Source organism: Poecile atricapillus, chromosome 13 (genome assembly GCF_030490865.1).
Source record: "Poecile atricapillus isolate bPoeAtr1 chromosome 13, bPoeAtr1.hap1, whole genome shotgun sequence".
NCBI classification, from domain to species: Eukaryota; Metazoa; Chordata; class Aves; order Passeriformes; family Paridae; genus Poecile; species Poecile atricapillus.
In genome coordinates, this window is record NC_081261.1 from 17,167,365 (window position 1) to 17,195,005 (window position 27,641).

The 27,641-nt window shown below is 55.0% G+C and overlaps 1 protein-coding gene across 1 annotated transcript in view; it reads left to right on the forward strand.

Annotated features, from left to right (window-relative positions):
* Nucleotides 1–27,641, forward strand: part of SIL1 (SIL1 nucleotide exchange factor) — a 165,432-nt gene that overhangs the window by 47,802 nt on the left and 89,989 nt on the right. Inside the window, exon 4 of the mRNA XM_058848363.1 lies at nt 1,361–1,481. Coding sequence (XP_058704346.1) covers nt 1,361–1,481 — 121 coding nt within the window. The remainder of the gene's footprint in view (nt 1–1,360; nt 1,482–27,641) is intronic.

The window sequence follows — 27,641 nt, forward strand, 5'->3', positions numbered from 1 at the left end:
TGTCCATGGGAAGCATTCCAAGCCTGTCGTCCCATAGTTTAAGATGGGGAGATAATCACGTGTCCTCTCACATATCCAACCAATGCAACCTCCAATGGACAGGACCAATGGAGAGAAAGAGGGTCTACCAGAAATGCAAACCTTGTTTTAATAGGAAATCCTCCAAGTTGGGTTTTCTTGTTTTTTCTAAATGCATTTATACCAACTGGATGACTACAGGCTTTGAAATGTTTCTGTCTGAATTGTGACAAACATCCCAGTCTTATGTAGGAAGCACCAGATCCTTTGATCAGGGAAATGTCTTTTTGGGCTTGAACAGGGAGGGATCAATCCAGTTGTTCCCGAGACCAGAGCTTTTTGTCTGCGAGTACATTTATGGTACAAAATAATAACCCTCATCTTCACTTACCTTTGGTAAGAGATGCTCCCTGTCTCCTGCAAGCTGTTACTCTATCCCAGGTATCTTTTTAGGTAAAAGGAAGAGAGAAAGGAAAGGCTGAATAGGGAATCCTCCTCAGGAGGGAGGAGGCTGTGGTCTGTCTGTCCACCTGTGAGCAGCTCAGTGGCTGTTCAGCTGCAGCCTCTCTGTCCTGGGCAGGCAGAATTCCTGCATTAAGAGAAGAAGAAATGCCATCAAGAAATAGCAACCAAATATTGCCTCCTCTTCACCACAGTGCTGGGCTGGCCGTCAAGGTGTGTTTGTGGTGAACTGCTGAAAAACACTCTGAATTTCCTATTTTTTTCTGCATTTAAAATTTCCTGGTTTATAAAAAAAATATCTTTTCCTATTTCTGCGTTTAAAACCAAAGCTTAATGTATTCTGTGTATTTTTGTTGGCAGATAGTAGTGATCATAAATTCCCTTTAATACAGCATTTGCACACCAGCACAGCCTTGATGTGCAGCATACCTGGCTGTACTCCATGGGATGCTTTGATTTCGCTTTGGTAGATGCATTTTATTCTGTCTGCCCCAATCAGCAGCAATTCCCCTTTATCCACGTAGCCTCCAAATCTGCTCCTGATGTGGAGTTTTGGTGCTCCCCTAGGAGCTGGGCTGGAAGGGATGAAGGAACCAGGGTTTGCTGTGTTCAGGATTCCACCTCCACTGTGGCTCAGAGCCAGCCTGGCAGCACAGGGACACCTTTGGTGGCTCGGGGTGGCATTTCTGGGAGGGAAAACCAGCCCTTTAGGGGTGCTGCTGGATGGGAGCAGAGTCAGTGGTGGATATACCACTCCTCACCATGTGGGATGAAGCTTTTCTCCCCTTCTCCCAGGGAGGAGAATGTGCCTTCAGCTCCCAGTTCCTCCCAAAGCTGGAGCAGTGCATGGGCCATGAAATAAGGTGACCTTTGTTTGTAGGTCAGGCTGTTCCGGCAGGATCACACGTGCGGCTGAACCTGGAGACGGGAGAGAGAGAAGCCAAGCTCCCAGAAAGAGAAAATGGGGAAAGTGGAACAAAAGAAGAGAGAAGAAGGAAAAGGTACAGACATGCAAGGCTGTGCAGGGGTGGGCTGTGGGATTCATGCCTTTTATTAGAGGCCAGGCTCCCAGGTGTACTCAATTACTGCCTCTTCCTGAGACTTAATTGTTGGGTTAGGAGCTGAGTAGTGCTGGAAGCAGAGCCCTGTCCTTTGTGATCCCTTTGGGATGGTGGTGGAAGTGCCCTGAGTGCACATTCAGAGGCACCTTCATGGTTTCTTATGCCACGACACTGAAGCTAAATTGACAATGTGGTTTCTTTGAATGAGATTTAGCCCTTTGAAGTATCTGCAGCAGGTGCTCTGAAACTGCTTTCTGGGCCTTAGGATCAGCTATGAGGGGCTCAGCCAGCTGCTGTGTCCCGGCTGGGCTCAGCCCCACAGCCTCACCTGCACACCAGGCACTGCCAGGCTCCCTGGAGGTCACACCTTCCCTGCAACCACCTTTTTAAATGTGCTTTAAACCTCAGCTGCTGCTGACTTTCTGCTTGGAACCCTCTGAGAAAAAACTGGTTTAGTTACTAGGAAAATTTCTCTATTGGAATGCGTGGGATTTCCCAGGGCCTTTGCGATGAGGATGCTGGGGGAGCACGAAGATTTTGGGTCAGGGGCTGAGCAGGGGGCCCTGTTGGGCCCAAAGCCCCCAGCCAGTGTCCCTGCAGCTGTCAGCCAAGGGGGGACAGGGGCCAGTGGCCGCTGCCTGCAGCAGGAACGCGGGCAGGGCGAGGATCTCCTCACTTGGCTTTTGTCTCTTGAACAATGCGGGCACAGGGCAATGCAAAGCTGGGAGGAAGCAGAGGCTGGAGCCTTTGGAGGCTGCAAGGCTTAAACAGCAGCCCCTGCAGCAGCCCAGATGCAGATCCCACAGTTCCTGAGGCTGCCATGGCCTTCAGGGCATGAACGGGGCTTCTGCCTCCCTGTGGCCTCATGGCCAGGAGTCCCGTGGCTGCAGAAGGTTTCCTGCCTGCTTAGGTGGCATCGCTGCAGGGGCTGCTCCTGTCAGAGCCCCCTGTCTGCTGGTGACAGCTTTGCTCTTGGGGACATGGCCCTGGCCCAGCCCAGGACCACGAGCAGGGCCCAGTGGTGGGTCAGTGGGATGTCCCCATGCACAGGGACCCCTGAGGCCCGGGGAGCCAGAGCAAGTGGAAACCACAACTGTGCAAACGCTGCCTGTGCCCAAAGGAATTGCAAAGAGACGTGTGCTTTTGAAAATAAATAGTATTTATTTACCTAAGATCTGCAGATCCTAGGATTTCCAGAACACCTTTCATTATAAGAAACCCTATAACAACAACAATCTATAGAACGTATTTACAAGGGGCCTATAAACTAACAATCTTCAAAACATATTTACAGAGAATATCTAACATAAAGAACATATGTACAAAGGGCCATATCAGTGGCCATGGTGTCTGGGAGGAGAGTCCTGGAAGATGAGCCTTGGTAGAACGGGAGCAGCAGAGCGGGACTCTGCTGCCAGCCTTGAGGCAGGCTCCAGGTGCCGGGATGGGGCAGACATGGTCCAAAGGGAGTGCAGGGTGGTGCAGGTGGTGGATCCACTCTGCCTTGGGCAGGACATGGGGAGCATCGGCCTGTTCTTCTGTGGAGGCTCCATCTTCACCCAAGGATCATGGGCTCCTCTTCATCCTTCTCATCCACCTCCATGTCCTCGATGTTTTCCTCCTCATCCACCTCCATGGCCTCGATGCTGTCCTCCACATCAACCTCCATGTCCTCAACACCCTCTTCCACGTCCACCTCCATCATTTCCTCCATATCCGGCACCATGTCCACTTCCATGTCCTCCACAGCGTCTCTGGTTGACTGTGAGAGGAAGCACAACCTTTCAGTGGGGTCCCTGTCCCACACCATCCCCACAAGGCCGTGGACTGCCTGGGTAGTCGGGCTGCCCCCGGGCTGGCATGGTCCTGTACCTTCTCTGGGACAGGAGTGCACATCCTGCTGGGCTTGCTGCTTCAGGACAGGCAGCAGGAGACGTCCAGGAAGCAGGAGAAGTCCAGGCAGCAGGAGCAGCTCAGCGCTGACACACAGAGCGGAGACGGAGTGACAACTGACCGTTGGTGAGGTGTTGTCCGTGCTCATTTCCAGGTCCTGGACATTCCAGCTGCATCACTCTGCCAGCTGTGATGTCACAGTGCCACACTCGACAATGGCAGATGGGGATGGTGGAATGATCAAATCCTTGAATGGTTTGGCTTGGAAGGGGCCCTAAAGATCACCTGGTTCCAAGCTGAGCATCCTCCCATCGCACCAGCTTGCTCCAGGCCCTGTCCAGCCTGGCCTTGGATGTTCCTGGGGATGGGGCATCCACAGCCTCTCTGCCCAGGTGCCTTTTCTCCGGGATAAACACCCTCACAGTAAACTTCTTCCCATCATCAAGTCAATTCCAGTTGTCTTTCCATTTGGTCCCCTTTCCCGTTGTCCTGTCTCTGCAGTTCCTGAGGAAGAGTGGCCCTCCCGCTTCCCTGTGGGCCCTTCACTCAGTGGAAAGGTGCTCTGAGGTCTCCACTCAAGCTTCTTCTCTCCAGCCTCAGCAGCCCCAACTTTCTCAGCCTTTCCCCACAGGGAAGGTGCTTGAGTGCCCTCAGCAACTTTGTGGCTTCCTCTGGCACTCAGCAGCTTCTCTGGGAGCAACGAGGGACATCAGGCCTGGGGTGTCCCACAAGCCCTGCAAGGCGCTGGCCTTGGGAATCGCCAAAGCCTGGGAGCTCTGTGCTTGCCAAAGTTCTGGAGAGAGGAGGAGAAAATGAAGAGGAGCAGAGCAGGGAGCCTGAAGCAGATGGAAAGAGATGGAAAGCTGCTGATCCTGGGTGCCTGTGCAGTTTTTTGGAGGCTTTAACGATGCCCCTGGTATCTCTTCCAGGGCAGTGGGAATGTTTTTAGTGGAGGAAGTCCAGCAGAAGGTTTCTAATCACCAAAGTGTAGGAAATGATCTTTGACAGAGGCAGAGGTTGAATTTTGCTGGGATGGCAAAGGCAGGAGAAGGTGCAGTTTCTGGAAAGAGCATCTGAGCAAAGTTCTGCCAGATCTTGGTGTTTCTGGGGCTCTCTGTGCACAGGGGGGTCCCACTGACCCATCACTGGGCCCTGCTCACGTTCTTGGGCTGGGGCAGAGCCGTGTCCCCACGAGCAAAGGTGTCACCAGCAGAGAGGGGGCTCTGACAGGAGGAGCAGGGAGCAGCCCCTGCAGCAGTGCCACCAAAGGCTGCTTCATGGCTCCTGCTCAGGGCATGGAGATGTTCTTCATCTTCCCACTCAGCAGCTGCATTTCCTTTTCTTTCTGTGCAAGACTGACTGTTGCCCAGATAAACACTCCTTGATCCAACCTGAAGGGTATAAAGATCGACACCGGGGGTTTTGCTGGAAGTTCTGGATAATTTCTGTGTGGATTTGCCCTTGCCCTGCCTCTGTGTACAATGGTCATAAGCAAAAGTCTGCAGGTTGAATCTTGCAAGCCCTTAGGAATGATTTAGTGGCAGGGGACATTTGTGTGCAAGATGAAATCCTGAGGTATCAATTAATCGGCTGGTTTTACTGTGGTAGGACTTGAGATTTTGGGTCAGCAGGGTGATGGCAGAGCCCCTGATTGTCAGGGTGAGGTGTAAACCCCAGACAGGATCCAGCACTCAGACCAATCTTTTCTTGAGCGTGGTGGGTTTTTTCATCCCTTTCCTCCTGCCCCGTGATGGGGATGCTAGGGGAGCACAGGGATTTTGGGTCAGGGGCTGAGCAGGGGGCCCTGTTGGGCCCAAAGCCCCCAGCCAGTGTCCCTGTAGCTGTCAGCCAAGGGGGGACAGGGGCCAGTGGCCACTGCCTGCAGCAGGAACGCGGGCAGGGCGAGGATCTCCTCGCTTGGCTTTTGTCTCTTGAACAATGCGGGCACAGGGCAATGTGAAACGGGGAGGAGGCCGGAGCCTTTGGAGGCTGCAAGGCTTAAACAGCAGCCCCTGCAGCAGCCCAGATGCAGATCCCACCGTTCCCGAGGCTGCCATGGCCTTCAGGGCATGAACGGGGCTTCTGCCTCCCTGTGGCCTCATGGCCAGGAGTCCCGTGGCTGCAGAAGGTTTCCTGCCTGCTTAGGTGGCATCGCTGCAGGGGCTGCTCCTGTCAGAGCCCCCTGTCTGCTGTTGACAGCTTTGCTCTTGGGGACACGGCCCTGGCCCAGCCCAGGACAATGAGCAGGGCCCAGTGGTGGGTCAGTGGGATGTCCCCGTGCACAGGGACCCCTGAGGCCTGGGGAGCCAGAGCAAGTGGAAACCACAACTGTGCAAACGCTGCCTGTGCCCAAAGGAATTGCAAAGAGACGTGTGCTTTTGAAAATAAATAGTATTTATTTACCTAAGATCAGCAGATCCTAGGATTTCCAGAACACCTTTCATTATAAGAAACCCTATAACAACAACAATCTATAGAACGTATTTACAAGGGGCCTATAAACTAACAATCTTCAAAACATATTTACAGAGAATATCTAACATAAAGAACATATGTACAAAGGGCCATATCTGTAGCCATGGTGTCAGGGTGGAGAGTCCTGGAAGATGAGCCTTGGTAGAAAGGGAGCAGCAGATCGGGACTCTGCTGCCAGCCTTGAGGCAGGCTCCAGGTGCCGGGATGGGGCAGACATGGTCCAAAGGGAGTGCAGGGTGGTGCAGGTGGTGGATCCACTCTGCCTTGGGCAGGACATGGGGAGCATCGGCCTGTTCTTCTGTGGAGGCTCCATCTTCACCCAAGGATCATGGGCTCCTCTTCATCCTTCTCATCCACCTCCATGTCCTCGATGTTTTCCTCCTCATCCACCTCCATGGCCTCGATGCTGTCCTCCACATCAACCTCCATGTCCTCAACACCCTCTTCCACGTCCACCTCCATCATTTCCTCCATATCCGGCACCATGTCCACTTCCATGTCCTCCACAGCGTCTCTGGTTGTCTGTGAGAGGAAGCACAACCTCTCAGTGGGGTCCCTGTCCCACACCATCCCCACAAGGCCATGGCCTGCCTGGGTAGTCGGGGTGCCCCCGGGCTGGCATGGTCCTGTACCTTCTCTGGGACAGGAGTGCACATCCTGCTGGGCTTGCTGCTTCAGGACAGGCAGCAGGAGACGTCCAGGAAGCAGGAGAAGTCCAGGCAGCAGGAGCAGCTCAGCGCTGACACACAGAGCGGAGACGGAGTGACAACTGACCGTTGGTGAGGTGTTGTCCGTGCTCATTTCCAGGTCCTGGACATTCCAGCTGCATCACTCTGCCAGCTGTGATGTCACAGTGCCACACTCGACAGTGGCAGATGGGGATGGTGGAATGATCAAATCCTTGAATGGTTTGGCTTGGAAGGGGCCCTAAAGATCACCTGGTTCCAAGCTGAGCATCCTTCCATCGCACCAGCTTGCTCCAGGCCCTGTCCAGCCTGGCCTTGGATGTTCCTGGGGATGGGGCATCCACAGCCTCTCTGCCCAGGTGCCTTTTCTCCGGGATAAACACCCTCACAGTAAACTTCTTCCCATCATCAAGTCAATTCCAGTTGTCTTTCCATTTGGTCCCCTTTCCCGTTGTCCTGTCTCTGCAGTTCCTGAGGAAGAGTGGCCCTCCCGCTTCCCTGTGGGCCCTTCACTCAGTGGAAAGGTGCTCTGAGGTCTGCACTCAAGCTTCTCCTCTCCAGCCTCAGCAGCCCCAACTTTCTCAGCCTTTCCCCACAGGGAAGGTGCTTGAGTGCCCTCAGCAACTTTGTGGCTTCCTCTGGCACTCAGCAGCTTCTCTGGGAGCAGCAGGGGACATCAGGCCTGGGGTGTCCCACAAGCCCTGCAAGGCGCTGGCCTTGGGAATCGCCAAAGCCTGGGAGCTCTGTGCTTGCCAAAGTTCTGGAGAGAGGAGGAGAAAATGAAGAGGAGCAGAGCAGGGAGCCTGAAGCAGATGGAAAGAGATGGAAAGCTGCTGATCCTGGGTGCCTGTGCAGTTTTTTGGAGGCTTTAACGATGCCCCTGGTACCTCTTCCAGGGCAGTGGGAATGTTTTTAGTGGAGGAAGTCCAGCAGAAGGTTTCTAATCACCAAAGTGTAGGAAATGATCTTTGACAGAGGCAGAGGTTGAATTTTGCTGGGATGGCAAAGGCAGGAGAAGGTGCAGTTTCTGGAAAGAGCATCTGAGCAAAGTTCTGCCAGATCTTGGTGTTTCTGGGGCTCTCTGTGCACAGGGGGGTCCCACTGACCCATCACTGGGCCCCGCTCACGTTCTTTGGCTGGGGCAGAGCCGTGTCCCCACGAGCAAAGGTGTCACCAGCAGAGAGGGGGCTCTGACAGGAGGAGCAGGGAGCGGCCCCTGCATCAGTGCCACCAAAGGCTGCTCCATGGCTCCTGCTCAGGGCATGGATATGTTCTTCATCTTCCCACTCAGCAGCTGCATTTCCTTTTCTTTCTGTGCAAGACTGACTGTTGCCCAGATAAACACTCCTTGATCCAACCTGAAGGGTATAAAGATCGACACCAGGGGGTTTTGCTGCAAGTTCTGGATAATTTCTGTGTGGATTTGCCCTTGCCCTGCCTCTGTGTACAATGGTCATAAGCTGAAATCTGCAGGTTGAAGCTTGCAAGCCCTTAGGAATGATTTAGTGGCAGGGGACATTTGTGTGCAAGATGAAATCCTGAGGTATCAATTAATCGGCTGGTTTTACTGTGGTAGGACTTGAGATTTTGGGTCAGCAGGGTGATGGCAGAGCCCCTGATTGTCAGGGTGAGGTGTAAACCCCAGACAGGATCCAGCACTCAGACCAATCTTTTCTTGAGCGTGGTGGGTTTTTTCATCCCTTTCCTCCTGCCTCTTGATGGGGATGCTGGGGCAGCACAGGGATTTTGGGTCAAGGGCTGAGCAGGGGGCCCTGTTGGGCTCAAAGCCCCCAGCCAGTGTCTCTGCAGCTGTCAGCCAAGGGGGGACAGGGGCCAGTGGCCACTGCCTGCAGCAGGAACGCGGGCAGGGCGAGGATCTCCTCGCTTGGCTTTTGTCTCTTGAACAATGCGGGCACAGGGCAATGTGAAACGGGGAGGAGGCTGGAGCCTTTGGAGGCTGCAAGGCTTAAACAGCAGCCCCTGCAGCAGCCCAGATGCAGATCCCACCGTTCCCGAGGCTGCCATGGCCTTCAGGGCATGAACGGGGCTTCTGCCTCCCTGTGGCCTCATGGCCAGGAGTCCCGTGGCTGCAGAAGGTTTCCTGCCTGCTTAGGTGGCATCGCTGCAGGGGCTGCTCCTGTCAGAGCCCCCTGTCTGCTGGTGACAGCTTTGCTCTTGGGGACACGGCCCTGGCCCAGCCCAGGACCACGAGCAGGGCCCAGTGGTGGGTCAGTGGGATGTCCCCATGCACAGGGACCCCTGAGGCCTGGGGAGCCAGAACAAGTGGAAACCACAACTGTGCAAACGCTGCCTGTGCCCAAAGGAATTGCAAAGAGACGTGTGCTTTTGAAAATAAATAGTATTTATTTACCTAAGATCAGCAGATCCTAGGATTTCCAGAACACCTTTCATTGTAAGAAACCCTATAACAACAACAATCTATAGAACGTATTTACAAGGGGCCTATATACTAAAAATCTTCAAAACATATTTACAGACACTATCTAACATGAAAAAACATATGTACAAAGGGGCCATATCAGCGGCCATGGTGTCTGGGAGGAGAGTCCTGGAAGATGAGCCTTGGTAGAACGGGAGCAGCAGAGCGGGACTCTGCTGCTAGCCTTGAGGCAGGCTCCAGGTGCCGGGATGGGGCAGACATGGTCCAAAGGGAGTGCAGGGTGGTGCAGGTGGTGGATCCACTCTGCCTTGGGCAGGACATGGGGAGCATCGGCCTGTTCTTCTGTGGAGGCTCCATCTTCACCCAAGGATCATGGGCTCCTCTTCATCCTTCTCATCCACCTCCATGTCCTCGATGTTTTCCTCCTCATCCACCTCCATGGCCTCGATGCTGTCCTCCACATCGACCTCCATGTCCTCAACACCCTCTTCCATGTCCACCTCCATCATTTCTTCCATGTCTGGCACCATGTCCACTTCCATGTCCTCCACAGCGTCTCTGGTTGTCTGTGAGAGGAAGCACAACCTTTCAGTGGGGTCCCTGTCCCACACCATCCCCACAAGGCCGTGGCCTGCCTGGGTAGTCGGGCTGCCCCCGGGCTGGCATGGTCCTGTACCTTCTCTGGGACAGGAGTGCACATCCTGCTGGGCTTGCTGCTTCAGGACAGGCAGCAGGAGACGTCCAGGAAGCAGGAGAAGTCCAGGCAGCAGGAGCAGCTCAGCACTGACGCACAGAGCAGAGACGGAGTGACAACTGACCGTTGGTGAGGTGTTGTCCGTGCTCATTTCCAGGTCCTGGACATTCCAGCTGCATCACTCTGCCAGCTGTGATGTCACAATGCCACACTCGACAGTGGCAGATGGGGATGGTGGAACGATCAAATCCTTGAATGGTTTGGCTTGAAAGGGGCCCTAAAGATCACCTGGTTCCAAGCTGAGCATCCTTCCATCGCACCAGCTTGCTCCAGGCCCTGTCCAGCCTGGCCTTGGATGTTCCTGGGGATGGGGCATCCACAGCCTCTCTGCCCAGGTGCCTTTTCTCCGGGATAAACACCCTCACAGTAAACTTCTTCCCATCATCAAGTCAATTCCAGTTGTCTTTGCGTTTGGTCCCCTTTCCCGTTGTCCTGTCTCTGCAGTTCCTGAGGAAGAGTGGCCCTCCCGCTTCCCTGTGGGCCCTTCACTCAGTGGAAAGGTGCTCTGAGGTCTGCACTCAAGCTTCTCCTCTCCAGCCTCAGCAGCCCCAACTTTCTCAGCCTTTCCCCACAGGGAAGGTGCTTGAGTGCCCTCAGCAACTTTGTGGCTTCCTCTGGCACTCAGCAGCTTCTCTGGGAGCAATGAGGGACATCAGGCCTGGGGTGTCCCACAAGCCCTGCAAGGCGCTGGCCTTGGGAATCGCCAAAGCCTGGGAGCTCTGTGCTTGCCAAAGTTCTGGAGAGAGGAGGAGAAAATGAAGAGGAGCAGAGCAGGGAGCCTGAAGCAGATGGAAAGAGATGGAAAGCTGCTGATCCTGGGTGCCTGTGCAGTTTTTTGGAGGCTTTAACGATGCCCCTGGTACCTCTTCCAGGGCAGTGGGAATGTTTTTAGTGGAGGAAGTCCAGCAGAAGGTTTCTAATCACCAAAGTGTAGGAAATGATCTTTGACAGAGGCAGAGGTTGAATTTTGCTGGGATGGCAAAGGCAGGAGAAGGTGCAGTTTCTGGAAAGAGCATCTGAGCAAAGTTCTGCCAGATCTTGGTGTTTCTGGGGCTCTCTGTGCACAGGGGGGTCCCACTGACCCATCACTGGGCCCCGCTCACGTTCTTTGGCTGGGGCAGAGCCGTGTCCCCACGAGCAAAGGTGTCACCAGCAGAGAGGGGGCTCTGACAGGAGGAGCAGGGAGCGGCCCCTGCATCAGTGCCACCAAAGGCTGCTCCATGGCTCCTGCTCAGGGCATGGATATGTTCTTCATCTTCCCACTCAGCAGCTGCATTTCCTTTTCTTTCTGTGCAAGACTGACTGTTGCCCAGATAAACACTCCTTGATCCAACCTGAAGGGTATAAAGATCGACACCAGGGGGTTTTGCTGCAAGTTCTGGATAATTTCTGTGTGGATTTGCCCTTGCCCTGCCTCTGTGTACAATGGTCATAAGCTGAAATCTGCAGGTTGAAGCTTGCAAGCCCTTAGGAATGATTTAGTGGCAGGGGACATTTGTGTGCAAGATGAAATCCTGAGGTATCAATTAATCGGCTGGTTTTACTGTGGTAGGACTTGAGATTTTGGGTCAGCAGGGTGATGGCAGAGCCCCTGATTGTCAGGGTGAGGTGTAAACCCCAGACAGGATCCAGCACTCAGACCAATCTTTTCTTGAGCGTGGTGGGTTTTTTCATCCCTTTCCTCCTGCCTCTTGATGGGGATGCTGGGGCAGCACAGGGATTTTGGGTCAAGGGCTGAGCAGGGGGCCCTGTTGGGCTCAAAGCCCCCAGCCAGTGTCTCTGCAGCTGTCAGCCAAGGGGGGACAGGGGCCAGTGGCCACTGCCTGCAGCAGGAACGCGGGCAGGGCGAGGATCTCCTCGCTTGGCTTTTGTCTCTTGAACAATGCGGGCACAGGGCAATGTGAAACGGGGAGGAGGCCGGAGCCTTTGGAGGCTGCAAGGCTTAAACAGCAGCCCCTGCAGCAGCCCAGATGCAGATCCCACCGTTCCCGAGGCTGCCATGGCCTTCAGGGCATGAACGGGGCTTCTGCCTCCCTGTGGCCTCATGGCCAGGAGTCCCGTGGCTGCAGAAGGTTTCCTGCCTGCTTAGGTGGCATCGCTGCAGGGGCTGCTCCTGTCAGAGCCCCCTGTCTGCTGGTGACAGCTTTGCTCTTGGGGACACGGCCCTGGCCCAGCCCAGGACCACGAGCAGGGCCCAGTGGTGGGTCAGTGGGATGTCCCCATGCACAGGGACCCCTGAGGCCTGGGGAGCCAGAACAAGTGGAAACCACAACTGTGCAAACGCTGCCTGTACCCAAAGGAATTGCAAAGAGACGTGTGCTTTTGAAAATAAATAGTATTTATTTACCTAAGATCAGCAGATCCTAGGATTTCCAGAACACCTTTCATTGTAAGAAACCCTATAACAACAACAATCTATAGAACGTATTTACAAGGGGCCTATATACTAAAAATCTTCAAAACATATTTACAGACACTATCTAACATGAAAAAACATATGTACAAAGGGGCCATATCAGCGGCCATGGTGTCTGGGAGGAGAGTCCTGGAAGATGAGCCTTGGTAGAACGGGAGCAGCAGAGCGGGACTCTGCTGCTAGCCTTGAGGCAGGCTCCAGGTGCCGGGATGGGGCAGACATGGTCCAAAGGGAGTGCAGGGTGGTGCAGGTGGTGGATCCACTCTGCCTTGGGCAGGACATGGGGAGCATCGGCCTGTTCTTCTGTGGAGGCTCCATCTTCACCCAAGGATCATGGGCTCTTCTTCATCCTTCTCATCCACCTCCATGTCCTCGATGTTTTCCTCCTCATCCACCTCCATGGCCTCGATGCTGTCCTCCACATCGACCTCCATGTCCTCAACACCCTCTTCCATGTCCACCTCCATCATTTCTTCCATGTCTGGCACCATGTCCACTTCCATGTCCTCCACAGCGTCTCTGGTTGTCTGTGAGAGGAAGCACAACCTTTCAGTGGGGTCCCTGTCCCACACCATCCCCACAAGGCCATGGCCTGCCTGGGTAGTCGGGCTGCCCCCGGGCTGGCATGGTCCTGTACCTTCTCTGGGACAGGAGTGCACATCCTGCTGGGCTTGCTGCTTCAGGACAGGCAGCAGGAGACGTCCAGGAAGCAGGAGAAGTCCAGGCAGCAGGAGCAGCTCAGCGCTGACGCACAGAGCAGAGACGGAGTGACAACTGACCGTTGGTGAGGTGTTGTCCGTGCTCATTTCCAGGTCCTGGACATTCCAGCTGCATCACTCTGCCAGCTGTGATGTCACAATGCCACACTCGACAGTGGCAGATGGGGATGGTGGAACGATCAAATCCTTGAATGGTTTGGCTTGAAAGGGGCCCTAAAGATCACCTGGTTCCAAGCTGAGCATCCTTCCATCGCACCAGCTTGCTCCAGGCCCTGTCCAGCCTGGCCTTGGATGTTCCTGGGGATGGGGCATCCACAGCCTCTCTGCCCAGGTGCCTTTTCTCCGGGATAAACACCCTCACAGTAAACTTCTTCCCATCATCAAGTCAATTCCAGTTGTCTTTGCGTTTGGTCCCCTTTCCCGTTGTCCTGTCTCTGCAGTTCCTGAGGAAGAGTGGCCCTCCCGCTTCCCTGTGGGCCCTTCACTCAGTGGAAAGGTGCTCTGAGGTCTGCACTCAAGCTTCTCCTCTCCAGCCTCAGCAGCCCCAACTTTCTCAGCCTTTCCCCACAGGGAAGGTGCTTGAGTGCCCTCAGCAACTTTGTGGCTTCCTCTGGCACTCAGCAGCTTCTCTGGGAGCAACGAGGGACATCAGGCCTGGGGTGTCCCACAAGCCCTGCAAGGCGCTGGCCTTGGGAATCGCCAAAGCCTGGGAGCTCTGTGCTTGCCAAAGTTCTGGAGAGAGGAGGAGAAAATGAAGAGGAGCAGAGCAGGGAGCCTGAAGCAGATGGAAAGAGATGGAAAGCTGCTGATCCTGGGTGCCTGTGCAGTTTTTTGGAGGCTTTAACGATGCCCCTGGTACCTCTTCCAGGGCAGTGGGAATGTTTTTAGTGGAGGAAGTCCAGCAGAAGGTTTCTAATCACCAAAGTGTAGGAAATGATCTTTGACAGAGGCAGAGGTTGAATTTTGCTGGGATGGCAAAGGCAGGAGAAGGTGCAGTTTCTGGAAAGAGCATCTGAGCAAAGTTCTGCCAGATCTTGGTGTTTCTGGGGCTCTCTGTGCACAGGGGGGTCCCACTGACCCATCACTGGGCCCCGCTCACGTTCTTTGGCTGGGGCAGAGCCGTGTCCCCACGAGCAAAGGTGTCACCAGCAGAGAGGGGGCTCTGACAGGAGGAGCAGGGAGCGGCCCCTGCATCAGTGCCACCAAAGGCTGCTCCATGGCTCCTGCTCAGGGCATGGATATGTTCTTCATCTTCCCACTCAGCAGCTGCATTTCCTTTTCTTTCTGTGCAAGACTGACTGTTGCCCAGATAAACACTCCTTGATCCAACCTGAAGGGTATAAAGATCGACACCAGGGGGTTTTGCTGCAAGTTCTGGATAATTTCTGTGTGGATTTGCCCTTGCCCTGCCTCTGTGTACAATGGTCATAAGCTGAAATCTGCAGGTTGAAGCTTGCAAGCCCTTAGGAATGATTTAGTGGCAGGGGACATTTGTGTGCAAGATGAAATCCTGAGGTATCAATTAATCGGCTGGTTTTACTGTGGTAGGACTTGAGATTTTGGGTCAGCAGGGTGATGGCAGAGCCCCTGATTGTCAGGGTGAGGTGTAAACCCCAGACAGGATCCAGCACTCAGACCAATCTTTTCTTGAGCGTGGTGGGTTTTTTCATCCCTTTCCTCCTGCCTCTTGATGGGGATGCTGGGGCAGCACAGGGATTTTGGGTCAAGGGCTGAGCAGGGGGCCCTGTTGGGCTCAAAGCCCCCAGCCAGTGTCTCTGCAGCTGTCAGCCAAGGGGGGACAGGGGCCAGTGGCCACTGCCTGCAGCAGGAACGCGGGCAGGGCGAGGATCTCCTCGCTTGGCTTTTGTCTCTTGAACAATGCGGGCACAGGGCAATGTGAAACGGGGAGGAGGCCGGAGCCTTTGGAGGCTGCAAGGCTTAAACAGCAGCCCCTGCAGCAGCCCAGATGCAGATCCCACCGTTCCCGAGGCTGCCATGGCCTTCAGGGCATGAACGGGGCTTCTGCCTCCCTGTGGCCTCATGGCCAGGAGTCCCGTGGCTGCAGAAGGTTTCCTGCCTGCTTAGGTGGCATCGCTGCAGGGGCTGCTCCTGTCAGAGCCCCCTGTCTGCTGGTGACAGCTTTGCTCTTGGGGACACGGCCCTGGCCCAGCCCAGGACCACGAGCAGGGCCCAGTGGTGGGTCAGTGGGATGTCCCCATGCACAGGGACCCCTGAGGCCTGGGGAGCCAGAACAAGTGGAAACCACAACTGTGCAAACGCTGCCTGTGCCCAAAGGAATTGCAAAGAGACGTGTGCTTTTGAAAATAAATAGTATTTATTTACCTAAGATCAGCAGATCCTAGGATTTCCAGAACACCTTTCATTGTAAGAAACCCTATAACAACAACAATCTATAGAACGTATTTACAAGGGGCCTATATACTAAAAATCTTCAAAACATATTTACAGACACTATCTAACATGAAAAAACATATGTACAAAGGGGCCATATCAGCGGCCATGGTGTCTGGGAGGAGAGTCCTGGAAGATGAGCCTTGGTAGAACGGGAGCAGCAGAGCGGGACTCTGCTGCTAGCCTTGAGGCAGGCTCCAGGTGCCGGGATGGGGCAGACATGGTCCAAAGGGAGTGCAGGGTGGTGCAGGTGGTGGATCCACTCTGCCTTGGGCAGGACATGGGGAGCATCGGCCTGTTCTTCTGTGGAGGCTCCATCTTCACCCAAGGATCATGGGCTCTTCTTCATCCTTCTCATCCACCTCCATGTCCTCGATGTTTTCCTCCTCATCCACCTCCATGGCCTCGATGCTGTCCTCCACATCGACCTCCATGTCCTCAACACCCTCTTCCATGTCCACCTCCATCATTTCTTCCATGTCTGGCACCATGTCCACTTCCATGTCCTCCACAGCGTCTCTGGTTGTCTGTGAGAGGAAGCACAACCTTTCAGTGGGGTCCCTGTCCCACACCATCCCCACAAGGCCATGGCCTGCCTGGGTAGTCGGGCTGCCCCCGGGCTGGCATGGTCCTGTACCTTCTCTGGGACAGGAGTGCACATCCTGCTGGGCTTGCTGCTTCAGGACAGGCAGCAGGAGACGTCCAGGAAGCAGGAGAAGTCCAGGCAGCAGGAGCAGCTCAGCACTGACGCACAGAGCAGAGACGGAGTGACAACTGACCGTTGGTGAGGTGTTGTCCGTGCTCATTTCCAGGTCCTGGACATTCCAGCTGCATCACTCTGCCAGCTGTGATGTCACAATGCCACACTCGACAGTGGCAGATGGGGATGGTGGAACGATCAAATCCTTGAATGGTTTGGCTTGAAAGGGGCCCTAAAGATCACCTGGTTCCAAGCTGAGCATCCTTCCATCGCACCAGCTTGCTCCAGGCCCTGTCCAGCCTGGCCTTGGATGTTCCTGGGGATGGGGCATCCACAGCCTCTCTGCCCAGGTGCCTTTTCTCCGGGATAAACACCCTCACAGTAAACTTCTTCCCATCATCAAGTCAATTCCAGTTGTCTTTGCGTTTGGTCCCCTTTCCCGTTGTCCTGTCTCTGCAGTTCCTGAGGAAGAGTGGCCCTCCCGCTTCCCTGTGGGCCCTTCACTCAGTGGAAAGGTGCTCTGAGGTCTGCACTCAAGCTTCTCCTCTCCAGCCTCAGCAGCCCCAACTTTCTCAGCCTTTCCCCACAGGGAAGGTGCTTGAGTACCCTCAGCAACTTTGTGGCTTCCTCTGGCACTCAGCAGCTTCTCTGGGAGCAACGAGGGACATCAGGCCTGGGGTGTCCCACAAGCCCTGCAAGGCGCTGGCCTTGGGAATCGCCAAAGCCTGGGAGCTCTGTGCTTGCCAAAGTTCTGGAGAGAGGAGGAGAAAATGAAGAGGAGCAGAGCAGGGAGCCTGAAGCAGATGGAAAGAGATGGAAAGCTGCTGATCCTGGGTGCCTGTGCAGTTTTTTGGAGGCTTTAACGATGCCCCTGGTACCTCTTCCAGGGCAGTGGGAATGTTTTTAGTGGAGGAAGTCCAGCAGAAGGTTTCTAATCACCAAAGTGTAGGAAATGATCTTTGACAGAGGCAGAGGTTGAATTTTGCTGGGATGGCAAAGGCAGGAGAAGGTGCAGTTTCTGGAAAGAGCATCTGAGCAAAGTTCTGCCAGATCTTGGTGTTTCTGGGGCTCTCTGTGCACAGGGGGGTCCCACTGACCCATCACTGGGCCCCGCTCACGTTCTTTGGCTGGGGCAGAGCCGTGTCCCCACGAGCAAAGGTGTCACCAGCAGAGAGGGGGCTCTGACAGGAGGAGCAGGGAGCGGCCCCTGCATCAGTGCCACCAAAGGCTGCTCCATGGCTCCTGCTCAGGGCATGGATATGTTCTTCATCTTCCCACTCAGCAGCTGCATTTCCTTTTCTTTCTGTGCAAGACTGACTGTTGCCCAGATAAACACTCCTTGATCCAACCTGAAGGGTATAAAGATCGACACCAGGGGGTTTTGCTGCAAGTTCTGGATAATTTCTGTGTGGATTTGCCCTTGCCCTGCCTCTGTGTACAATGGTCATAAGCTGAAATCTGCAGGTTGAAGCTTGCAAGCCCTTAGGAATGATTTAGTGGCAGGGGACATTTGTGTGCAAGATGAAATCCTGAGGTATCAATTAATCGGCTGGTTTTACTGTGGTAGGACTTGAGATTTTGGGTCAGCAGGGTGATGGCAAAGCCCCTGATTGTCAGGGTGAGGTGTAAACCCCAGACAGGATCCAGCACTCAGACCAATCTTTTCTTGAGCGTGGTGGGTTTTTTCATCCCTTTCCTCCTGCCTCTTGATGGGGATGCTGGGGCAGCACAGGGATTTTGGGTCAAGGGCTGAGCAGGGGGCCCTGTTGGGCTCAAAGCCCCCAGCCAGTGTCTCTGCAGCTGTCAGCCAAGGGGGGACAGGGGCCAGTGGCCACTGCCTGCAGCAGGAACGCGGGCAGGGCGAGGATCTCCTCGCTTGGCTTTTGTCTCTTGAACAATGCGGGCACAGGGCAATGTGAAACGGGGAGGAGGCCGGAGCCTTTGGAGGCTGCAAGGCTTAAACAGCAGCCCCTGCAGCAGCCCAGATGCAGATCCCACCGTTCCCGAGGCTGCCATGGCCTTCAGGGCATGAACGGGGCTTCTGCCTCCCTGTGGCCTCATGGCCAGGAGTCCCGTGGCTGCAGAAGGTTTCCTGCCTGCTTAGGTGGCATCGCTGCAGGGGCTGCTCCTGTCAGAGCCCCCTGTCTGCTGGTGACAGCTTTGCTCTTGGGGACACAGCCCTGGCCCAGCCCAGGACCACGAGCGGGGCCCAGTGGTGGGTCAGTGGGATGTCCCCATGCACAGGGACCCCTGAGGCCTGGGGAGCCAGAACAAGTGGAAACCACAACTGTGCAAACGCTGCCTGTACCCAAAGGAATTGCAAAGAGACGTGTGCTTTTGAAAATAAATAGTATTTATTTACCTAAGATCAGCAGATCCTAGGATTTCCAGAACACCTTTCATTGTAAGAAACCCTATAACAACAACAATCTATAGAATGTATTTACAAGGGGCCTATATACTAAAAATCTTCAAAACATATTTACAGACACTATCTAACATGAAAAAACATATGTACAAAGGGGCCATATCAGCGGCCATGGTGTCTGGGAGGAGAGTCCTGGAAGATGAGCCTTGGTAGAACGGGAGCAGCAGAGCGGGACTCTGCTGCTAGCCTTGAGGCAGGCTCCAGGTGCCGGGATGGGGCAGACATGGTCCAAAGGGAGTGCAGGGTGGTGCAGGTGGTGGATCCACTCTGCCTTGGGCAGGACATGGGGAGCATCGGCCTGTTCTTCTGTGGAGGCTCCATCTTCACCCAAGGATCATGGGCTCCTCTTCATCCTTCTCATCCACCTCCATGTCCTCGATGTTTTCCTCCTCATCCACCTCCATGGCCTCGATGCTGTCCTCCACATCGACCTCCATGTCCTCAACACCCTCTTCCATGTCCACCTCCATCATTTCTTCCATGTCTGGCACCATGTCCACTTCCATGTCCTCCACAGCGTCTCTGGTTGTCTGTGAGAGGAAGCACAACCTTTCAGTGGGGTCCCTGTCCCACACCATCCCCACAAGGCCATGGCCTGCCTGGGTAGTCGGGCTGCCCCCGGGCTGGCATGGTCCTGTACCTTCTCTGGGACAGGAGTGCACATCCTGCTGGGCTTGCTGCTTCAGGACAGGCAGCAGGAGACGTCCAGGAAGCAGGAGAAGTCCAGGCAGCAGGAGCAGCTCAGCGCTGACGCACAGAGCAGAGACGGAGTGACAACTGACCGTTGGTGAGGTGTTGTCCGTGCTCATTTCCAGGTCCTGGACATTCCAGCTGCATCACTCTGCCAGCTGTGATGTCACAATGCCACACTCGACAGTGGCAGATGGGGATGGTGGAACGATCAAATCCTTGAATGGTTTGGCTTGAAAGGGGCCCTAAAGATCACCTGGTTCCAAGCTGAGCATCCTTCCATCGCACCAGCTTGCTCCAGGCCCTGTCCAGCCTGGCCTTGGATGTTCCTGGGGATGGGGCATCCACAGCCTCTCTGCCCAGGTGCCTTTTCTCCGGGATAAACACCCTCACAGTAAACTTCTTCCCATCATCAAGTCAATTCCAGTTGTCTTTGCGTTTGGTCCCCTTTCCCGTTGTCCTGTCTCTGCAGTTCCTGAGGAAGAGTGGCCCTCCCGCTTCCCTGTGGGCCCTTCACTCAGTGGAAAGGTGCTCTGAGGTCTCCACTCAAGCTTCTCCTCTCCAGCCTCAGCAGCCCCAACTTTCTCAGCCTTTCCCCACAGGGAAGGTGCTTGAGTGCCCTCAGCAACTTTGTGGCTTCCTCTGGCACTCAGCAGCTTCTCTGGGAGCAACGAGGGACATCAGGCCTGGGGTGTCCCAGAAGCCCTGCAAGGCGCTGGCCTTGGGAATCGCCAAAGCCTGGGAGCTCTGTGCTTGCCAAAGTTCTGGAGAGAGGAGGAGAAAATGAAGAGGAGCAGAGCAGGGAGCCTGAAGCAGATGGAAAGAGATGGAAAGCTGCTGATCCTGGGTGCCTGTGCAGTTTTTTGGAGGCTTTAACGATGCCCCTGGTATCTCTTCCAGGGCAGTGGGAATGTTTTTAGTGGAGGAAGTCCAGCAGAAGGTTTCTAATCACCAAAGTGTAGGAAATGATCTTTGACAGAGGCAGAGGTTGAATTTTGCTGGGATGGCAAAGGCAGGAGAAGGTGCAGTTTCTGGAAAGAGCATCTGAGCAAAGTTCTGCCAGATCTTGGTGTTTCTGGGGCTCTCTGTGCACAGGGGGGTCCCACTGACCCATCACTGGGCCCCGCTCACGTTCTTTGGCTGGGGCAGAGCCGTGTCCCCACGAGCAAAGGTGTCACCAGCAGAGAGGGGGCTCTGACAGGAGGAGCAGGGAGCGGCCCCTGCATCAGTGCCACCAAAGGCTGCTCCATGGCTCCTGCTCAGGGCATGGATATGTTCTTCATCTTCCCACTCAGCAGCTGCATTTCCTTTTCTTTCTGTGCAAGACTGACTGTTGCCCAGATAAACACTCCTTGATCCAACCTGAAGGGTATAAAGATCGACACCAGGGGGTTTTGCTGCAAGTTCTGGATAATTTCTGTGTGGATTTGCCCTTGCCCTGCCTCTGTGTACAATGGTCATAAGCAAAAGTCTGCAGGTTGAATCTTGCAAGCCCTTAGGAATGATTTAGTGGCAGGGGACATTTGTGTGCAAGATGAAATCCTGAGGTATCAATTAATCGGCTGGTTTTACTGTGGTAGGACTTGAGATTTTGGGTCAGCAGGGTGATGGCAGAGCCCCTGATTGTCAGGGTGAGGTGTAAACCCCAGACAGGATCCAGCACTCAGACCAATCTTTTCTTGAGCGTGGTGGGTTTTTTCATCCCTTTCCTCCTGCCTCTTGATGGGGATGCTGGGGCAGCACAGGGATTTTGGGTCAAGGGCTGAGCAGGGGGCCCTGTTGGGCTCAAAGCCCCCAGCCAGTGTCTCTGCAGCTGTCAGCCAAGGGGGGACAGGGGCCAGTGGCCACTGCCTGCAGCAGGAACGCGGGCAGGGCGAGGATCTCCTCGCTTGGCTTTTGTCTCTTGAACAATGCGGGCACAGGGCAATGTGAAACGGGGAGGAGGCCGGAGCCTTTGGAGGCTGCAAGGCTTAAACAGCAGCCCCTGCAGCAGCCCAGATGCAGATCCCACCGTTCCCGAGGCTGCCATGGCCTTCAGGGCATGAACGGGGCTTCTGCCTCCCTGTGGCCTCATGGCCAGGAGTCCCGTGGCTGCAGAAGGTTTCCTGCCTGCTTAGGTGGCATCGCTGCAGGGGCTGCTCCTGTCAGAGCCCCCTGTCTGCTGGTGACAGCTTTGCTCTTGGGGACACGGCCCTGGCCCAGCCCAGGACCACGAGCAGGGCCCAGTGGTGGGTCAGTGGGATGTCCCCATGCACAGGGACCCCTGAGGCCTGGGGAGCCAGAACAAGTGGAAACCACAACTGTGCAAACGCTGCCTGTACCCAAAGGAATTGCAAAGAGACGTGTGCTTTTGAAAATAAATAGTATTTATTTACCTAAGATCAGCAGATCCTAGGATTTCCAGAACACCTTTCATTGTAAGAAACCCTATAACAACAACAATCTATAGAACGTATTTACAAGGGGCCTATATACTAAAAATCTTCAAAACATATTTACAGACACTATCTAACATGAAAAAACATATGTACAAAGGGGCCATATCAGCGGCCATGGTGTCTGGGAGGAGAGTCCTGGAAGATGAGCCTTGGTAGAACGGGAGCAGCAGAGCGGGACTCTGCTGCTAGCCTTGAGGCAGGCTCCAGGTGCCGGGATGGGGCAGACATGGTCCAAAGGGAGTGCAGGGTGGTGCAGGTGGTGGATCCACTCTGCCTTGGGCAGGACATGGGGAGCATCGGCCTGTTCTTCTGTGGAGGCTCCATCTTCACCCAAGGATCATGGGCTCCTCTTCATCCTTCTCATCCACCTCCATGTCCTCGATGTTTTCCTCCTCATCCACCTCCATGGCCTCGATGCTGTCCTCCACATCGACCTCCATGTCCTCAACACCCTCTTCCATGTCCACCTCCATCATTTCTTCCATGTCTGGCACCATGTCCACTTCCATGTCCTCCACAGCGTCTCTGGTTGTCTGTGAGAGGAAGCACAACCTTTCAGTGGGGTCCCTGTCCCACACCATCCCCACAAGGCCATGGCCTGCCTGGGTAGTCGGGCTGCCCCCGGGCTGGCATGGTCCTGTACCTTCTCTGGGACAGGAGTGCACATCCTGCTGGGCTTGCTGCTTCAGGACAGGCAGCAGGAGACGTCCAGGAAGCAGGAGAAGTCCAGGCAGCAGGAGCAGCTCAGCACTGACGCACAGAGCAGAGACGGAGTGACAACTGACCGTTGGTGAGGTGTTGTCCGTGCTCATTTCCAGGTCCTGGACATTCCAGCTGCATCACTCTGCCAGCTGTGATGTCACAATGCCACACTCGACAGTGGCAGATGGGGATGGTGGAACGATCAAATCCTTGAATGGTTTGGCTTGAAAGGGGCCCTAAAGATCACCTGGTTCCAAGCTGAGCATCCTCCCATCGCACCAGCTTGCTCCAGGCCCTGTCCAGCCTGGCCTTGGATGTTCCTGGGGATGGGGCATCCACAGCCTCTCTGCCCAGGTGCCTTTTCTCCGGGATAAACACCCTCACAGTAAACTTCTTCCCATCATCAAGTCAATTCCAGTTGTCTTTGCGTTTGGTCCCCTTTCCCGTTGTCCTGTCTCTGCAGTTCCTGAGGAAGAGTGGCCCTCCCGCTTCCCTGTGGGCCCTTCACTCAGTGGAAAGGTGCTCTGAGGTCTCCACTCAAGCTTCTCCTCTCCAGCCTCAGCAGCCCCAACTTTCTCAGCCTTTCCCCACAGGGAAGGTGCTTGAGTGCCCTCAGCAACTTTGTGGCTTCCTCTGGCACTCAGCAGCTTCTCTGGGAGCAACGAGGGACATCAGGCCTGGGGTGTCCCAGAAGCCCTGCAAGGCGCTGGCCTTGGGAATCGCCAAAGCCTGGGAGCTCTGTGCTTGCCAAAGTTCTGGAGAGAGGAGGAGAAAATGAAGAGGAGCAGAGCAGGGAGCCTGAAGCAGATGGAAAGAGATGGAAAGCTGCTGATCCTGGGTGCCTGTGCAGTTTTTTGGAGGCTTTAACGATGCCCCTGGTACCTCTTCCAGGGCAGTGGGAATGTTTTTAGTGGAGGAAGTCCAGCAGAAGGTTTCTAATCACCAAAGTGTAGGAAATGATCTTTGACAGAGGCAGAGGTTGAATTTTGCTGGGATGGCAAAGGCAGGAGAAGGTGCAGTTTCTGGAAAGAGCATCTGAGCAAAGTTCTGCCAGATCTTGGTGTTTCTGGGGCTCTCTGTGCACAGGGGGGTCCCACTGACCCATCACTGGGCCCCGCTCACGTTCTTTGGCTGGGGCAGAGCCGTGTCCCCACGAGCAAAGGTGTCACCAGCAGAGAGGGGGCTCTGACAGGAGGAGCAGGGAGCGGCCCCTGCATCAGTGCCACCAAAGGCTACTCCATGGCTCCTGCTCAGGGCATGGATATGTTCTTCATCTTCCCACTCAGCAGCTGCATTTCCTTTTCTTTCTGTGCAAGACTGACTGTTGCCCAGATAAACACTCCTTGATCCAACCTGAAGGGTATAAAGATCGACACCAGGGGGTTTTGCTGCAAGTTCTGGATAATTTCTGTGTGGATTTGCCCTTGCCCTGCCTCTGTGTACAATGGTCATAAGCTGAAATCTGCAGGTTGAAGCTTGCAAGCCCTTAGGAATGATTTAGTGGCAGGGGACATTTGTGTGCAAGATGAAATCCTGAGGTATCAATTAATCGGCTGGTTTTACTGTGGTAGGACTTGAGATTTTGGGTCAGCAGGGTGATGGCAGAGCCCCTGATTGTCAGGGTGAGGTGTAAACCCCAGACAGGATCCAGCACTCAGACCAATCTTTTCTTGAGCGTGGTGGGTTTTTTCATCCCTTTCCTCCTGCCTCTTGATGGGGATGCTGGGGCAGCACAGGGATTTTGGGTCAAGGGCTGAGCAGGGGGCCCTGTTGGGCTCAAAGCCCCCAGCCAGTGTCTCTGCAGCTGTCAGCCAAGGGGGGACAGGGGCCAGTGGCCACTGCCTGCAGCAGGAACGCGGGCAGGGCGAGGATCTCCTCGCTTGGCTTTTGTCTCTTGAACAATGCGGGCACAGGGCAATGTGAAACGGGGAGGAGGCCGGAGCCTTTGGAGGCTGCAAGGCTTAAACAGCAGCCCCTGCAGCAGCCCAGATGCAGATCCCACCGTTCCCGAGGCTGCCATGGCCTTCAGGGCATGAACGGGGCTTCTGCCTCCCTGTGGCCTCATGGCCAGGAGTCCCGTGGCTGCAGAAGGTTTCCTGCCTGCTTAGGTGGCATCGCTGCAGGGGCTGCTCCTGTCAGAGCCCCCTGTCTGCTGGTGACAGCTTTGCTCTTGGGGACACGGCCCTGGCCCAGCCCAGGACAATGAGCAGGGCCCAGTGGTGGGTCAGTGGGATGTCCCCATGCACAGGGACCCCTGAGGCCTGGGGAGCCAGAACAAGTGGAAACCACAACTGTGCAAACGCTGCCTGTACCCAAAGGAATTGCAAAGAGACGTGTGCTTTTGAAAATAAATAGTATTTATTTACCTAAGATCAGCAGATCCTAGGATTTCCAGAACACCTTTCATTGTAAGAAACCCTATAACAACAACAATCTATAGAACGTATTTACAAGGGGCCTATATACTAAAAATCTTCAAAACATATTTACAGACACTATCTAACATGAAAAAACATATGTACAAAGGGGCCATATCAGCGGCCATGGTGTCTGGGAGGAGAGTCCTGGAAGATGAGCCTTGGTAGAACGGGAGCAGCAGAGCGGGACTCTGCTGCTAGCCTTGAGGCAGGCTCCAGGTGCCGGGATGGGGCAGACATGGTCCAAAGGGAGTGCAGGGTGGTGCAGGTGGTGGATCCACTCTGCCTTGGGCAGGACATGGGGAGCATCGGCCTGTTCTTCTGTGGAGGCTCCATCTTCACCCAAGGATCATGGGCTCCTCTTCATCCTTCTCATCCACCTCCATGTCCTCGATGTTTTCCTCCTCATCCACCTCCATGGCCTCGATGCTGTCCTCCACATCGACCTCCATGTCCTCAACACCCTCTTCCATGTCCACCTCCATCATTTCTTCCATGTCTGGCACCATGTCCACTTCCATGTCCTCCACAGCGTCTCTGGTTGTCTGTGAGAGGAAGCACAACCTTTCAGTGGGGTCCCTGTCCCACACCATCCCCACAAGGCCATGGCCTGCCTGGGTAGTCGGGCTGCCCCCGGGCTGGCATGGTCCTGTACCTTCTCTGGGACAGGAGTGCACATCCTGCTGGGCTTGCTGCTTCAGGACAGGCAGCAGGAGACGTCCAGGAAGCAGGAGAAGTCCAGGCAGCAGGAGCAGCTCAGCACTGACGCACAGAGCAGAGACGGAGTGACAACTGACCGTTGGTGAGGTGTTGTCCGTGCTCATTTCCAGGTCCTGGACATTCCAGCTGCATCACTCTGCCAGCTGTGATGTCACAATGCCACACTCGACAGTGGCAGATGGGGATGGTGGAACGATCAAATCCTTGAATGGTTTGGCTTGAAAGGGGCCCTAAAGATCACCTGGTTCCAAGCTGAGCATCCTTCCATCGCACCAGCTTGCTCCAGGCCCTGTCCAGCCTGGCCTTGGATGTTCCTGGGGATGGGGCATCCACAGCCTCTCTGCCCAGGTGCCTTTTCTCCGGGATAAACACCCTCACAGTAAACTTCTTCCCATCATCAAGTCAATTCCAGTTGTCTTTGCGTTTGGTCCCCTTTCCCGTTGTCCTGTCTCTGCAGTTCCTGAGGAAGAGTGGCCCTCCCGCTTCCCTGTGGGCCCTTCACTCAGTGGAAAGGTGCTCTGAGGTCTCCACTCAAGCTTCTCCTCTCCAGCCTCAGCAGCCCCAACTTTCTCAGCCTTTCCCCACAGGGAAGGTGCTTGAGTGCCCTCAGCAACTTTGTGGCTTCCTCTGGCACTCAGCAGCTTCTCTGGGAGCAACGGGGGACATCAGGCCTGGGGTGTCCCAGAAGCCCTGCAAGGCGCTGGCCTTGGGAATCGCCAAAGCCTGGGAGCTCTGTGCTTGCCAAAGTTCTGGAGAGAGGAGGAGAAAATGAAGAGGAGCAGAGCAGGGAGCCTGAAGCAGATGGAAAGAGATGGAAAGCTGCTGATCCTGGGTGCCTGTGCAGTTTTTTGGAGGCTTTAACGATGCCCCTGGTATCTCTTCCAGGGCAGTGGGAATGTTTTTAGTGGAGGAAGTCCAGCAGAAGGTTTCTAATCACCAAAGTGTAGGAAATGATCTTTGACAGAGGCAGAGGTTGAATTTTGCTGGGATGGCAAAGGCAGGAGAAGGTGCAGTTTCTGGAAAGAGCAGCTGAGCAAAGTTCTGCCAGATCTTGGTGTTTCTGGGGCTCCCTGTGCACAGGGGGTTTCTACTGACCCATCACTGGGCCCTGCTCACGTTCTTGGGCTGGGGCAGGGTCGTGTCCCCACGAGCAAAGGTGTCACCAGCAGAGAGAAGGCTCTGACAGGAGGAGCAGGGAGCGGCCCCTGCAGCAATGCCACCAAAGGCTGCTCCATGGCTCCTGCTCAGGGCATGGAGATGTTCTTCATCTTTCCACTCAGCAGCTGCATTTCCTTTTCTTTCTGTGCAAGACTGACTGTTGCCCAGATAAACACTCCTTGATCCAACCTGAAGGGTATAAAGATCGACACCAGGGGGTTTTGCTGCAAGTTCTGGATAATTTCTGTGTGGATTTTCCCTTGCCCTGCCTCTGTGTACAATGGTCATAAGCTGAAATCTGCAGGTTGAAGCTTGCAAGCCCTTAGGAATGATTTAGTGGCAGGGGACATTTGTGTGCAAGATGAAATCCTGAGGTATCAATTAATCGGCTGGTTTTACTGTGGTAGGACTTGAGATTTTGGGTCAGCAGGGTGATGGCAGAGCCCCTGATTGTCAGGGTGAGGTGTAAACCCCAGACAGGATCCAGCACTCAGACCAATCTTTTCTTGAGCGTGGTGGGTTTTTTCATCCCTTTCCTCCTGCCTCTTGATGGGGATGCTGGGGCAGCACAGGGATTTTGGGTCAAGGGCTGAGCAGGGGGCCCTGTTGGGCTCAAAGCCCCCAGCCAGTGTCTCTGCAGCTGTCAGCCAAGGGGGGACAGGGGCCAGTGGCCACTGCCTGCAGCAGGAACGCGGGCAGGGCGAGGATCTCCTCGCTTGGCTTTTGTCTCTTGAACAATGCGGGCACAGGGCAATGTGAAACGGGGAGGAGGCCGGAGCCTTTGGAGGCTGCAAGGCTTAAACAGCAGCCCCTGCAGGAGCCCAGATGCAGATCCCACCGTTCCCGAGGCTGCCATGGCCTTCAGGGCATGAACGGGGCTTCTGCCTCCCTGTGGCCTCATGGCCAGGAGTCCCGTGGCTGCAGAAGGTTTCCTGCCTGCTTAGGTGGCATCGCTGCAGGGGCTGCTCCTGTCAGAGCCCCCTGTCTGCTGGTGACAGCTTTGCTCTTGGGGACACGGCCCTGGCCCAGCCCAGGACCACGAGCAGGGCCCAGTGGTGGGTCAGTGGGATGTCCCCATGCACAGGGACCCC